The sequence below is a fragment of the Gasterosteus aculeatus genome, chromosome 4, assembly GCF_964276395.1.
Source record: "Gasterosteus aculeatus chromosome 4, fGasAcu3.hap1.1, whole genome shotgun sequence".
Taxonomy (NCBI): domain Eukaryota; kingdom Metazoa; phylum Chordata; class Actinopteri; order Perciformes; family Gasterosteidae; genus Gasterosteus; species Gasterosteus aculeatus.
Genome location: NC_135691.1, coordinates 3,278,198 through 3,293,142, shown reverse-complemented (window position 1 = coordinate 3,293,142; position 14,945 = coordinate 3,278,198). Strand labels below are relative to the sequence as shown.

The 14,945-nt window shown below is 45.5% G+C and overlaps 1 protein-coding gene across 2 annotated transcripts; it reads left to right on the top strand.

Annotated features, from left to right (window-relative positions):
• The first annotated feature begins 2,682 nt into the window (after positions 1–2,682).
• On the top strand, positions 2,683–14,805 carry npm1b (nucleophosmin 1b). 2 transcript variants are annotated; one of them, XM_040174251.2, is made up of 11 exons: positions 2,683–2,817; positions 3,134–3,216; positions 3,527–3,646; positions 3,832–3,925; positions 4,311–4,402; positions 4,507–4,565; positions 4,693–4,765; positions 8,186–8,272; positions 11,404–11,499; positions 11,594–11,668; positions 12,663–14,805. In XM_040174251.2, exons 1-11 carry the CDS (start codon positions 2,769–2,771, stop codon positions 12,714–12,716), a joined length of 882 nt encoding a protein of 293 aa, XP_040030185.2. In that variant the 5' UTR covers positions 2,683–2,768; the 3' UTR covers positions 12,717–14,805. The 2 variants fall into 2 exon arrangements, with proteins under 2 accessions (XP_040030185.2, XP_040030184.2); XM_040174250.2 differs by having other exon boundaries at positions 4,311–4,414.
• Positions 14,806–14,945: the final 140 nt, after the last annotated feature.

The window sequence follows — 14,945 nt, the reverse complement described above, 5'->3', positions numbered from 1 at the left end:
CTTTAGCACAGGGCCGACAGCAAAAGCTGTTCACCAACGCTCGCTGCGTCACGCTGCGTCACGCTGCGCCACGCTGCGTCACGCTGCCATCGCTTCTTTCCGCTCTTGTGAAACGCAGTCGACATTTAGGTCTTCAAAAAGCCTCCGGGGAATCTCATATTTCAGCCTGATCTCCAAAACCTGTTCGTAAAAATGTATACGAAAATCTTGAAGATACAAATTCGTAGTGATACATACGAAATAAATACGGACTGGCAACTGATGACGTCACCCTGTTCAAAGTGAACGGGGACCTGCGCCCCGTAAACACACTTTGTGAAGTCTAACGGTGTAAAATAAACGTGTTATGATTGCATTTTTAACGAGAAATCAATGTTAACTTGTAAGAACAGAATACTAACCCTAACCCCCTCAAAAAATCCAACATGGCGGAGAGACGTTCACTCAAGAATCCGACATGGTCCGCCATGTTGTTCGCTCAGGGGGCGTGGTTAACCACCGCCAGTTCCTACGTGTTGTTACCAATTTATATGTTCAAGATTTTCGTACACATTTTTACGAACAGGTTTTGGAGATCACGTTGCATATTTAGTATTAAATGGTCACTTTGTGAGATTATGCAGTTTATTCGGTACTAATAGTGGGAAAACAAGGTGTGCAGTTGCGTGTCACGTCCTGCACAACACAAATAGGACAACAACGAAAGGTGAACATAACCAGCTGAAACCTTCATCAGACGTTGTTCATACAAAAGCTCACGCGTACTTGGAATCAAGTAGCACTAATATTTTAGTCCCACAACATAAACGAGTGTTTTCAGGTACACACAATTGTTACTTCATACAAAGGAGAAGAGTAGTAATGTGGAAATAAAGATTAGTTTGATTTATTTAACGATTATTCAACTTTCTTCAACCCCTTCATGTATAACACATGAGTAATACTTGTACTGTACACCTAAGTACACATTAAAGATCATTGCACTGTGCTTTTCCCTTTAAAGCAGCTTCACACTTTTACACCTCAGAGGGAAATGAAGGTTTTTTACTCCACTTTGTCCGACAGCTTATTTTTTAGTGTGCCGTTTTTAAAACCCTTCCTGTCGATTGAAAACCAAGTATGTCCTCGTCCTCAATGTGTTGAGAGACAATCAAAACAAACTATTTTAAAATCATGTTGAATCAGTAGAAAGATCCAGGGTGTTCTTCTGGATCAGACGTGGCAGTGACGCCCACAAACATGTGGCGATCTGGAATATGAAGCAGTGCTGTCGATTAAAATGGCCCATATTAAATCATTTGCACAACCATGAACATCTAGCAGTAAAAACATGATAATACAGCAATGATTTGATTACAGAAACATCATACTTGTACATACATATATTATTGAAGTAATGAAAGGGAACGTTTTACTGCACTGTTAAGTACGCTCCTTCTCAGGTGTCTTTAAATCTTTAAATGGGCACAAATGGGAATCAAAACCTCCAGGAATCTGCACGAAAAAAATGTGTTCACGTGAGCGTGATATGAGAGGGGATCTGCGGACGTGTCCTGGCAGCCTGTTGCTCTTTAAACCCTTTGGAGCTTGCAGGCATGCATGAAGACAAGTCATTCCTCGTGGGTGCACACTGTACTGGCACTGCGCAGCGTCGTCTCAGCACCTGCTCGACGCCGGCCGGCCATGCTGACTCACTCCGAGGCGCTAATTAGGGTCACACCGCTTTCACAATTAAGCAACACAGCTGCTGTTGCCCCATTTCGGATGTTCTGGAGGCCACGGGAGTGCGTTCCCTGATGTTTTGTCATGCAACAGAACTGAATCCAAGCCAAGTGTGCCAGATGAGTCAAGGTGAAAGGCTGCTCACCTTCCAAGGAAATAAAAATAATCTGTCACCCCTGAACTGGGAGGTTAAAAAGTGTCTAGCACACTGTGGTTCAAAGGCCATATTTAATGATCTGATTCATATTGTGCAAATTTAATGAGAATATAATCCCAAAATACAAAAATTACAAAAGAAACGTGAAACTTGAGTGTTTTCCTTGAAAACGAGCCCTTCCTCGAAAATATGTGTTTGGTGAGTTCCAAACCTGATTAATTTATCTTCTCCGTAATATCTGAGACTGCAATTGCTCGCCATTTTATTATCAACATTTTTAACAACCACAGAAGACTCATTTAAAGCTGCAACTGCCCCCTGGGCTGCCCTTTTAATATTACTGACCAAAGGCCTCTTTTATTTCACCCAAACAGTGCATTAAGTGATATGAAGTTGTAAAGATTATTTGAGGAAGCCACATTGCAAATTAGGAAAAATACAAACTACTGTAAAAAGGACCCTGCGGGTAGTAAATTGGGGGTCATGCAAAGTACAAATGCATCTACTTCTATCTAATTTTATAGCCTATTGATATGAAAACAACAACATTTGGACGTTATTTACCTCCTCAGCTGCCTACTGTCATGATATTATATTATATTACACGCATTAATAATATTGTAATAGCCTCTGGTGAAAGGAAATGAATGGCCTCAAACCTCCCTGATTATGATGGTTATAATTTGTTTTTAGGGTAATTTACTCAATCTCTATTACTAGAGCTCTATCTAGTGTTCTACCATGAGAACGCATCATTTCAAAAGTCCCGCCTAGCCTTTAATTCTATTGGCCGCGCACTCCAGAAACCGCGGTGACGTTCTGTTTCCTCATTGGCTTGTTGACATTTCCATCAAGCCAGTTCACGGAAGTGTAACCACCCACAACAAAGATGGAGGACGATATCTCAGATTTGAGCAGACCTCAAATGTATTTGTTTGGTGAGCTCTCTTATAATGAAATACCTTTAAAAGAAAACCATCCGCTACACAATTTGTTTAACTGCCATGTTATCACGCACAAATAGCCATTTATCTTCTTTTTTTTTTTAGCTAGATGAAGTCAAGCTAAATAGCTGCTAACCTGCTCACCCTCCCTGCCCGCGCGCCAATCGAGCCCCTTTGTTAGCTAGCCGAGCGAAGCGCGCAGAGCCCGCGGCCACAGCTAACGCACTAAAAAACCAGACACACTGTTCAATGCATTTTGTGTGTGCGCTATTCAAGAGAGGTGCCAACGCCAGGTTGTCGTTTTCTCCAGGTTGCACCCTCAAATCGGACAAACGGGAGTTCAGAGTCGACCCGGACGACGATGATGCGGAGCAGCAGCTGTCACTCAAAGCAGTGAGGAAGACGCTTTTTGTCGCGCGTACTAGTTTCAGACATCGCAGAGAATACACGTTGTTCACACACGTTTGGTGTCCCTCGCTCTTGAATGTTTGGACACAGTTAATGTGTCTTTGTTTTGATGGGGCAAGTGTAATTGCTGTTGTTTTCATGATTTCACACAGCTAGTTTATCATTTCATAATGAAAATATTTACCGCAATAACTTACCAATTACTTACCGATAAAACATTATTTATTTGCATAAACATCAAATAGTCTCCATCAGTTCAGTAAAAGGGTCAAAGGGTCGCCTGCTGCTCTTCCAGGTGTGTTTGGGAGCCGAGGCCGAGGACAAGTTCCACATGGTGGAAATCGAAGGGCTCACGTATGATGGGAAATCTACCAAAGTGCCGCTGGTCGTCCTGAAGCCGTCCGTCCTGCCCTCCGTGAGTGAACACGTGAAGTATTAAAGAAAATACACATCTATTAAGCAATACCTTTATCTTATTATAGCAGTTTTTTATAGAAAACAGGAATCTTCCTCTTCTTTCTTCACCCTGAAATAGGATACAAATGGTGTATTAACAATGATTATTTTTGCTGCGGTGTGATTCTTCTTTTTCTTGTCCAGATGAGTTTAGGTGGATTTGAGATCACGCCTCCAGTTACCTTCCGTCTCCAGTCCGGCTCCGGCCCGGTCCACATCAGCGGGCAGCATTTCATTAGTGAGTATTTGGGGTGCTGGTTCACTTCATTTAAAAGAAGTACTCTCCTGCTTCACACTAAGTCAGCCGGAAGCAGCCGTTTAGCTCCACGTAGCTCGGGGGTGAAGTTGGCTTTATTTTATAAACCCGCAAAACATAAGGTGTCTATTTTGGGGTGGACTTGATTTGCTTCTTTACAGTTGAGTAAAACAAATGAACTTTGCCATTTTTCAAATAGAAAAAGCATTTCTACTCTTTTTTATTTATTTATTTTTTTTACTGTAAAACTCATCACTTTCAGACTATACTCAATACCATTCTCTGTTTCCAATAATGTTTGTGTCCGTTCAAAGCTCTACAGGTGAACCTGAACTTTGATCACTAGTAGCCAGTGTTTGCTTTGTAGGCGTGAAGGATTCTGAGGATGAAGAGGAGGAGAACAACAGCTCCCCGGTGAAGCGGCCCGCGGGCCTCGTTTCGGGGAAGAAGCCCCCGTTGGTAGCTACCTCGGTGCTTTCATTTAGTTGCTTCAGAACTGAAGGCAGATCTTCCCGAAGGAGGAGATTCACCTGGAGTGAGATTCTGATTCCTTTTTCTTGTAGAAAAAACTAAAGATGGACTCTGACGATGATGAAGACGACAGTGACGAGGATGAGGACGAGTATGTCTTTTAAGGATCATTTTCTTCCTGTCGTGGCGCAAACCCCCCCAAAAAAGAGAGAATTTAAAGTTCTACGCACAAATAAGTAAGTTTAAGTAATATTTGTTTGTCCTTTCTTTTTTCTTAGTGATGATGAAGATGACGACAGCGATGAAAATGATGTGAAGCCTCAGAAGAATGCCGGAAAAGAACAAAAAAAAGTGAGCTTGACTCTTTTTCAAACATTAGGACACAAGAGTTAATTCAATGAGTACCGATGTGGTCGCATGGAAGCGCGTAAAATGTTTGATGTCACAAAACAGCAAAAATAAGTTTGCATCTCAGAAGCAAACGTCACCGATAATCAATCACTCCACCGATCATTAATCTGCACGACTTTTTGCTTCGGGGACGTCCGTCTGGAGCTTCTGTTCGTTGCTGCTCGGTTTTCCTCTCCTGGGCAGCGGAAAACGTTATTTGAACTCGAGTGGGAGCGAACGGTCGCACCGAGGATTCATTTCCGTCCGCGCTTCGGTAAAGGGTTTAGGAGGACGAGGTTCACATGTTTTTTCAGGGCCTCTCCATATAGAATTAGTGTGAACCGATGCAGCTTCTCTAATGGCTAATGAGGTCTAAATAACATTGGTTGTTTTAGATTGCGTTTGGATAAAGTTAAATTCTATTGGAGTGCAATAAATACTTGTGCTTCGAGACGTGGCGGTTCAAACTAAACGTCTCACGCCGGATGAAAGGAGCTCGGATGTTCTCCGGCCCCCCGGTCGTCCACCAGGTGTCACAGTAGCCGAGGGCTTTCCCCCTCGGCTACGTCTTCTTGGAAAGGGGCATTTGTCTGCGTTCTGCCTGCAGCGCATCGCGTAGACTCCCACCCGCCGTGTCCTATAGTAGCATTTCCTTCAGCAGGCCCGTCCCATCGCTGCACTCACTGACCGGACACCTTTTTTTTTTTTTTTTTTGTTGCACGGAGCGTTTTTTCCATCCTGTTCGCTCATGTACCCACCTGTTTTCCCCGAGTAAAACACAGGGTGTGTGTGGCGTAATGATCGGATTTCTCCTCTGTAATCTGCTTGAATTCTCACCAACACACACACACACACACACACGGACGTAGTGTGTCTATTCACACAATGTACACCTACTGTATGTGTGTACGCACACAAGCATAGGAAAATGCACATGCTTTGAAAAACATAACCGGATATATTTACAATAGACACACACACACACACACCTCAGTGATGGGAAACCTCTTACCACATTTTTGTGTACCGCCGCATATCTTTGTCCCTCTGTCATCCCACTGTTAATACGATCGCTCCTTTTTATCGTCTCTCGTGCCGTTGTGGCGTTGCACCTGGCCTTTTCCCTTTGAGCACTTGTTTTTTTTTGCGTGTTACCACAATTGTTTGCAAGTGTCTGGACGCATGTGTCTATCTGCCCCCCTTTTTTCATTTTACGTCGCTGTCTGTTTGTGATTTCTTTGCCTTTTTGTTTTTTTTCTTCTTCTTTTTGGTTTTGTTTTTAAAAACACGCCATCCAAGCGCTCAGTGTGCCAGGCGGAAGATCAAAGCGGGGCAGATGCGCATACCTGCGACGTGAGCGCCCATCCCGGCCTCGGGGTCAGATGACAGCTGAGCATTTTCTGTCACCTGTTGATTTATTCTGTTGTCTTCACGTCCAAAACCTCCCGTCTCCTCGTCCCTCCCCCGCCCCTTCCTCCTCCCCCATGACCTTAAGCCCTTTCCTTCAGCCGTCCCCTCCTCAGCGCCGTGGTTTTCCCTTCTTTAGTTACCAAAGAACTGAACTTAACAAAGTAGGAGCGGCTTTTATGCTCGGAATGCCAAGTCAGCAAGTCGGGTTTGTTTTGCGTGTCCGTGGGGTTGTTAAGAGACAAATGCTTCAACGGGTTCTTAATCTATAGTGCACTTGTTCTTTGATCAGAAATATCTGATCCAAACACATTTCGTTCATCTGAAAGTTTGCTTCTGTTTATTTCTTTTCACACAATGTTGGTTTTTTTCTGCTTTTTGTGAAGAGGGAAACCGGTTGTTCAGCTTGTCTTTGCCTTGTATTAAAATATTTCAATTGCTATTTGACCGCATTGCCGTGGCAACGACATTTGGGTCCATTGAGATGATGAAGATCACCGTTCTGAAAAGCAGAGCAGGCCGTGTTGATGTTAAGACAAAGACACAGTGGGTGTGTGAGTCACTGAAACATTTTTTTTTGTATAATTGTTTCAATGTGTGAAAGCGCGTCCTCAGTGCGACACAGACCGCCGTCTCACCTTTGTGGTAAAATCTTTCCACTTCCTAAATTTACTACCAAACGCCGCAGGAGCAGCCTAAAGAATTAGTTCCTCATTCGTCAGAAACGCCCACAAAGTCTTTCACTTTTTGGTAGAATCAAAGGGATTTTGGGAGCATGTATTGAGATGTAGACCGAGAGACCCAACACAATCTGACTTGAGAATACCAACCTCATACCCCGAGTAGCATCTATGAAGGATTTGAATAACAGTTCTCTACTTCATGTGTTTGTGTGCTTTGTATATTTATATCCCTACATTTATAATTTGCTAAATTAAATCTGGCAACCCGACTGGAGGCTCCTTACAGCCTCTTCTGCTACCAGCCACGGCTGTAGGAAATAACATGTGTAATTGCCTTGTAGCAGTTATGTCAACACAGGCAATTACACTTCCAGCCCGTTCCGAGGAGAGGGTTGGTGCTCAGGAAATGCAGGTACCTGCCTCGGCTATTACGAGGTAATTACACAGGTGACTGAGAGCAACGGTAACCTGACAGGAAGGCCTCCAGAGTGCAGAACAATGACCACGGACAAATTACCCAGTGATGTCATCTCAGCCACGTGGAGAGGATTGCAGTATCATTACCTGTCTGATTTGGTTCCAGTTATGTGTGTATCACACAGGCCTTGTTAACGAGATACTTGCTGAGATAAACCATCATTTCTCAAGGCGCTAAATTCCAAATTTGCGAGCTCATGTATGAGCTAACGGACAGTGCGGACCGTGCCGACCTTTTTGTCATAGATACAGTTGTATCTCATCCCTGTAAACTATGACTTTACAGGGATGAGTGAAAATACCTGACGGCAAAAGACTGAAGAAGAACGACAAGTGCAAACTCCACTAATGTAGTTTGTTTGTTGTAAAATGTTTCAGCTATAAAAGAAGCGCAGCAATTTCAGCTTTAATGAGGTTTTATGACAACATGACAAATACTAAAAGCCCCAAAAGTTGTTTTAACGTGAATATTTCAAACAACGTTAACAAACTTCATTCAGTTGCCGTCAAATAAGAAAACGGTTCATTCTTCATAGTTAGTCACAGCACTTTCTTTCGCGATGGGTCAATTGTCAGCTTCTTTTATCTTCAGTGGGACCCCCGCCTGGGCCCATCCCACATTTGCATTTATTTCCTCAGCTTAAAATGTCATTTTTTATTATTCAGCAGAAGGGACAGTCTGAAAGCTTTAAAAAGGTTGCTTGTTTCCTTATTATTCCCCACACACACACACACACACACACACATTTATTCACATGCTTCCTGTCATATTGGAGACGTCTTCTTCATGAATTTGTGTTCTTGGTTTTCTCAGAGCTCAGAGAAGCCCAACAAGACTCCGGTGAAACAAAACGGCCCCGCGGGAAAACCTTCAGGATCATCAGTCAAACCCCAGATGAAGGTAGAGAAAATCCCATCAGTTGATGGACAGACTTCACACCTAGAAGAGTTGTTTCATGTGTCATGGCTTTGTTATCCGACTGATTCATTATTCATGCGGTCGTGTCACATAAAGTCTCTCCGTGCAACGTAGTGGTAATGGTGTCCATGAAGAGCAATGCACATACTGGATAACCGAGGAGCCGCTTTGCTGGGAGGAGGCAGTGTGAGCTAACGTAAACACGAGCAGGAAAATCTTCACCAAATGAAATGGTGGAGAGACACATTTTTAAATGTGGCCTCTGCGATCTGACCTCCTACCTGTAACGGTGTGTCTGGGGTGAAAACCCCGACGAGGCCCTCAAGCTGAGTGCGTCACACGATGCTTCGAAAAAAAGCTTTCCTTTTGTCAAAGCGGTTCGAACTGGAGACTGGCGACACAAAAGGTGTCTCTTCCGCATCTGCATTTATTGGCTTTTACAATTAAAACATACCTGGAAAAGAAAAGAAAAGAAGACACCCCCCCCCCCAGTCGAGGAATGTGATAAACGCACATTGCAATTAGCTCAACCTGATAGTTAATTTCTCGGATGGAATGTCTCGGGCGGCCGCCTCTGAAAACCCACAGCTTGAACTCTGCCTCTCTTTAAGCAAACACACCTGACCTCCAAGCGGGCTTCCCGGGGCAAGGTTTAAACCCCGTGACCTTTTTGGCCTGACCCCCGGCGTCTTGAGTTGCAGCCCCCTCCCCCGCCCCCTTTGATGTCCTCACAGCTTCCCGTTGCACACGTGCACACGAGGGAAATCGGCCAGCCGCCGTGCAGGTTGACTCATTTCACAAGTCGGCGAAGGCGAGAATGGCGACCGCGCCAAAAAACGCAACTTGTGCATTTCCTGTCTGACGCCTTGGAAGGAAAGATCTGTGACTTCTATATCGTGTTCTGGTTTGCTGAGTTTCTGGAGCGATGAAGCGACAACTCCCCCCCCCCACACCCCACCGCCATGGCCCCAGTTTTTTTTTTTCTTCTTGCCGCGTGTCGGCGAGTGCAGCTAATTCTGCGCTGGCCGTTGTCCGGACACAACACAACAGTGGCTCTTGAAATGCTCCGGGGGATTAGCAGAAACCATCCCGCCAGTTTAACCCTCTTCCCCCTCCTTATAGAGCCGCCCTCCCCCCTCTCTCCCTCCTCCTCCTCCCCGATCTGCTCTACACAACAACTGTTCCCTCTCTGCAACCTCTTCACACCCCTCACTTCCTGGACACGCCTTCTCCCAATTGCTCCCCATTACCAGCGTTTGATGTCTGGTGCAGCTTTGCGCTTCCAGATGCCCCCGAGGAGCGAGGAAGCGGGCGTGGATGTCTTGTCTTTTTTTCTTCTTCTTCTTCTTCTTTCCTAAACACAGGTGACTGGTCATTAGATCGGATTGTCAGATGTGTTGCCAGCGCCGCGGTTCTCACCTCTCGCGGGCCCAGCGTGCCGCCGCAGCTCGCGGCGGCGACGGGCTGGACGTGAGAACCGGCTCGCTGATCCGAAGTCACTTCATCTGGCAGCTGGCGTCCCCTGATTGATGGCTCTGGGAGTAGACGACGCCTCGCAGCACACGTCACGGTCGTAAAGCGAGCGCGCCGCTCGCGTCGGGCTCATCCCGAAAGGGTGTGAGTCATTGTTGCGCCGGCTGATTGGCATGTGTTGCAGCAGGTGCTCGTGTTGTTTGGGGTTTATTGACGATTCCCGCGAGGGGGAGGGGGGGAGGGGGGGGGGGGGGGGGGGGGTGAAACGCTCGCTTCCAACTCGGAAGGCGCAAAAAAAAAAATATCCAAAGTGCCGCCGCTGGTCCGAGCCGATGCGCTGAGGTGCCCCGCCGTGCGTGCGCCGCGGATCGAGGACCAGACGGCTCATCAAAATGATCGCGTGCTTGTGATTAAGTTCCGTGTCTCGTGGCTGTAATCTGTAATCAGCGTCCGGTCCAGATGAAAAAGCCGGTGCTGTGTGTTTATCAGCTGTTTTTCGGGTCCACAGCTGTCCCTTGGAAGTACAGGGCTTCCCATAAATAATAAATGCGTAGTACATTCGTCTGGCCGGGAGCCAGAGGCATACGCGCCGTCTCTTTTGTGGTGTGGTATGTGTGCGTCAGGCTTTCTCCCCCTTTTTATAGCTTTTGATCTGTGCCGTAAAAGGCTGCTCTCTTGGGGACAAGGACAGATGATTGCATTTTGTCTTTCTTTTTTCAAAACGAGGGACAGACAATTTATTTCCTCCCAGGACATTCCACCTGTTTTTAACGATTTTGAGTCTTGTCCCGTGGCTGCTGAAGTTGTTTGAAGTAAGAAGACTTTCTTGATATTTGTTCACTTTCATCCAAACGACCAGTTCAAGTGGGAGATTAAGAAACTCTCTCATCCTTCACTGACGCTGTCCGACTGCCTCCCGTTAAATAATACAGTGTAAAACTCTGGCTATCAATGAAGCCCTGCAATTTCCCCGGATTCCTCCCCTGCTTCACGTGCAGAGACAAGCTCCTCTGCTTGTGTAACATTGTGCGTGTCGGCGTTGTTGTGTCACATTCAGAGGCCTTCCTCTTGGGGAGGGGGGGGTCCGAACACACCTGTGGGTCACTAAGAATGTCATAAAGATAAAAGGGAGAGAAGTGTTGTTTCACTCTTGACCGTCCTTAAAAGTGTAAAAGTCTTAATCTTGTCTTATGGAAGTCGTTCACTTGAGCATAACTTTCAATATAAAAAAAAAGCTCTTAACATTTTATTCCTTTGGTCGATTTGACATCAAGGGGAAAACCGCTTTTGACAAACAAATCTCTATTACTCATCGGGGAGTCGGGGCATGCCCTCTCCCGCTTGCAAACAATAAAAGCATAATTTCTACCTGATGTATTTGTTTGAAAACGACGGTGTAATTAGACCAGAATTTGTTGTCCTTTTCTGGCGCTTTCATCCTCGTCCAGCTGGCTGCCCACGCCGAGCCCGTAAACCCCGACCCAACGGGTCACGGCTGTAGCCCAGACCGGCCCGCTGGTCAGCTGGACGGGTGATTGAGCCTAATATGAAGTTATCTTTCCATCTACAGCGCCTGTAACTCTCCCTGTATTAGACGTCTCCCTCCGTGTTTCTTATCTGGTTGATGTATTCTCCCCCAGACACCTGCCCCGGGGAGGGACAAAGCCCAGGCCGGCCCGTCTAAACCGCTCTCCCCCAGCGAGATTAAGAGCAAGCTGTCCAAGGCGGCCAAGGAGGTGATGCCGCAGTCCTTCTCGCCGCCAATCGCCCCGCGTAATTTGAAAGCCGTGGTTGAGCTGACGATTGACCATTTTTTTTCTTTTCCATCAGGGAAAACCGCTGCCAAAGACCGAGCAGAAGTTTGAGAATTACGTGAGGAGCTCTTTCAGGATCTCGGACAAAAAGGTAAGCGATGGTGAGCCGATGGATGCTCTGATGGTTTTGAGGGTCCCGACCTCGAGAAGCTCTCTCCGACATCAAATGTGACAATTCGTGGCAATTTTGGGATTTTTCTTCGCCCCGAGCATTTCGTCTCGCAAACGCGACGCAGCTGTTTGGTTGGCAGCCGGGGCGCGCGTCTCCAGCCGCCTTCCATTTTTAAGCCACAAGGGCTTTGTTTGCACAAATGCACCGTTGTTCACGCCGTCCAGAGTGTGTTCACTTTGAATTATATGCATTTTGTGTCAGCGGGCTATTTGGAGATGGAACGGGAGTACACCTGCCCCGGCGAACTCTTTCCCTGTGATTTACTGGAGAGAGTGTCTGTTGTAGCCTTAATGAAGGGACTGGTGGTATGTGGATGGTACCAGTCTCTTTCACATTCAAGGCCTTTGACCAACCCCATTTCCTTCTTCAATGCAGGACTTAAATCTTTTCTAATGCTGCTTGTCATTTTGGGAGAAAAACAACAGCCCCTGCTTTGTGTGGTGGAGCAGGAATGAATCACCCGGGACCCTTTTAGATGTTAACCGCTGGCTAAATGCTTCTTGGCTCCGTGTCACAAGTGTTATAAAGGGCCATTTGAACATTGTTCAAAGCCGTACAGCTACGAGAGCAGGTGAAAGCGATTCGGACCAGTAAAAAGGCCCGGGACGGACATGGAAAAGAGTGAAGGGGGGCGGGGCTTGTTGCTCCCAGTGTGTAGCAACATCTGTGGAAGCGCTCTGGTCTGAGATGTGTCAGACCTGGAGCGCCGAGTCATACGCTCTGGTATGCGCTGTTGCCCCCACCCAACCCCTCGTCGCTCCCCAGCAGCCCCGTCCGTCTCGAGTCGGCGCTCCCAACACCACGTCAACCGCTGTACACCACTTCATTTGCAGGGTTTATAATTCCATGTCTGTGTCTCTGTCTGGACCCCCACCACCCCACCACCCCACACCCACCCGTTCCTCTTTCTCAGGTGGCCAAGGACCTTTGGGATTTTGTACAAACACTGAAGATTGAGAAGAAGTAACAAAGTGGGAGCGTTTTACAACCTGAAAGACATTTAAAGGCACAGTCAGCGAGATTTCCTACTTTCCGTCCTAACGTATCGTCATCGCGGAGCGTCAAGTGGGTGAAGCCATTAATGATGCAGGTGTCACTGTTTTTTTGTTTTTTTTTGTTGAGATGCAAAGCACCTCCCGGAGCTCGTCCCTGATCCACTCACATTGCCGCTCAATCACACTTGCGCCACCTGCAGGCAATAAATGTCCCACCTGCAGATTTTCTTTTTTTTTTTTTTATAGCTGCAACCACTCACAGACATTTAAATTGGCAAAAGTCCTTTGTAAAGTTAGTCATTGCTAAAAATCTCTACTTTTAAACCACATTTCAAAATCACATTTTCAAAAGCTCCCCGCCCTCACTTCCTGCAGACGTCTTTGCCGCACGCTCTGCGGTGTTGATGATGAGTCCGGCTTCAGGTGCTTCGCATCCGTGACACTGTGTGTCCTCGCTAAGTCAACAATGCAATAGGAGATATTGCAGAATGTGCCTTTAAATATCTCTTCTGTGAACTGAGGTAGATGAGTGAGTCTGAGGAGCATGTACGAGGGGGGGGGGGATGTCGGCGGGGTTTTTTAAACCTATAATCTTTCAAAACTCAAGTAGATGAGTTTATACAGTTGAAGTTTGAATTAGCATGAACTTATTCGCAGCGTGAATTCATATCAACCCCATTTCGTTTGACAGAGTTCTTGTTTCAGTGGTTACAGAAAACATTCTTAATAATACTGTTATTGTTTTTATAAAACCAACGCAGCTGCCCCGACTCAAGTGTTCCTGTTAAAGAAATCCACAGGGTTCAAAAAGCAAATGCGAACACCGTTTTCAATGAACTCTAATGGAATAACAGCTACAGGACTGTGATCACAGAGCATCTCCTTTATTACAACATAATCATGAGGTGCAGAAAGGCCAGAAAACCACGTCAGCTGAGCAGAAACCACATGAAGAAGCAGGTAATCGTTTGCAGTGTTTATACCGATGCTCGGGTGACAATGAGCGTTTCAATGGCTCCGTGCTTACGTGTTTCTGATCATAAATCCTGATTCGGTTTTCACGAGCCTTTTATGAGCCGAATGTTGGCCGTTGGACCATCTTTAACCCTCCGGTTGTCTGAGAAGGATAGTCGGAAAACTTCCCTTCTGCAGCTAATTCGGGCCATTGAAGTCTCCCTGATAATCCACCTAAATGTTTCATTGTTTGGTTCCTTTGTTGTCCTCTTTTGGAGGGAGGTTTCAGTAGCAGCTGGATGCCGACTCTAGGAATTATTTTTGGCTTGCCTACGAGTTCATGGTTGAGTCCTTCAAGAAGGATTTTCTAATCTTCTACTTTCCGTTTGTCAAAGCCAATGAACGTTTTTTTTTTTTTTTTTTTTTCCTGTAAGCAAATCTTTTATTTAACAGCCGGCAGCTAAACAATGATATTTTTGTGTAATCCGCCCCCGGCTAAAAGCTGGTTTTGCATTTTTGTTTGAAATGTTGTGTTCTAGTTTGAAGTGTTTTATGAATGTAACCCCCCCCCCCCTCCTTCATTGGATTGGATCAAAATACTGTCCTCTTTGTCATTTTAAACTTGTCCTACTTTTTATTCTAAAAATTTGAAGCCAGGACCTAAATATCTTCATCTGGTCGAAAAAAAAGACCAGTTTTGGTCTTTGTGTGTTTAGGGTTCATCATTTAGTAACTTGTGGTTAAAATGAGTAGTTCAAGTATCTACGGTAGTACCCGACTAAAGTCCTTTGATGTTTTCTGTGATCCGTGCTGTTTCCATCCAGTTATTTCATTTCGGCTGTGAGCTGAGAAACCGTCTGTAGGACATCAGCATGCGATTCACGGCCAGAAACAACGCAGATGAAACTGTGACACAGTGAAATGTTGGAATGCTCAGACGCTAGCTGGCCTGAATGTGTCGCAACAAGGTCCAACTAGCCCATTTCATTGGTTCATGGGTATTCATTCATTCATGCTTTGTTGAGATGAACGTATCCATCCATTGTTGTTTTTTTTATCTACATGTAACATTGACCTGAATAAAGTAAATCCCAGTTTTGAGTCAAATATGTGGATGTTTTTTTTAAACAGGTAAACCAGTAAATATCATTTCAGTCTCACAACACTCATTTTAGAGAGAAAGTGTTTTGTTGCCTTTACTGCTTTTTATTCTTAATTCTCATTTTTTATGTATTCAGACTGGTAAA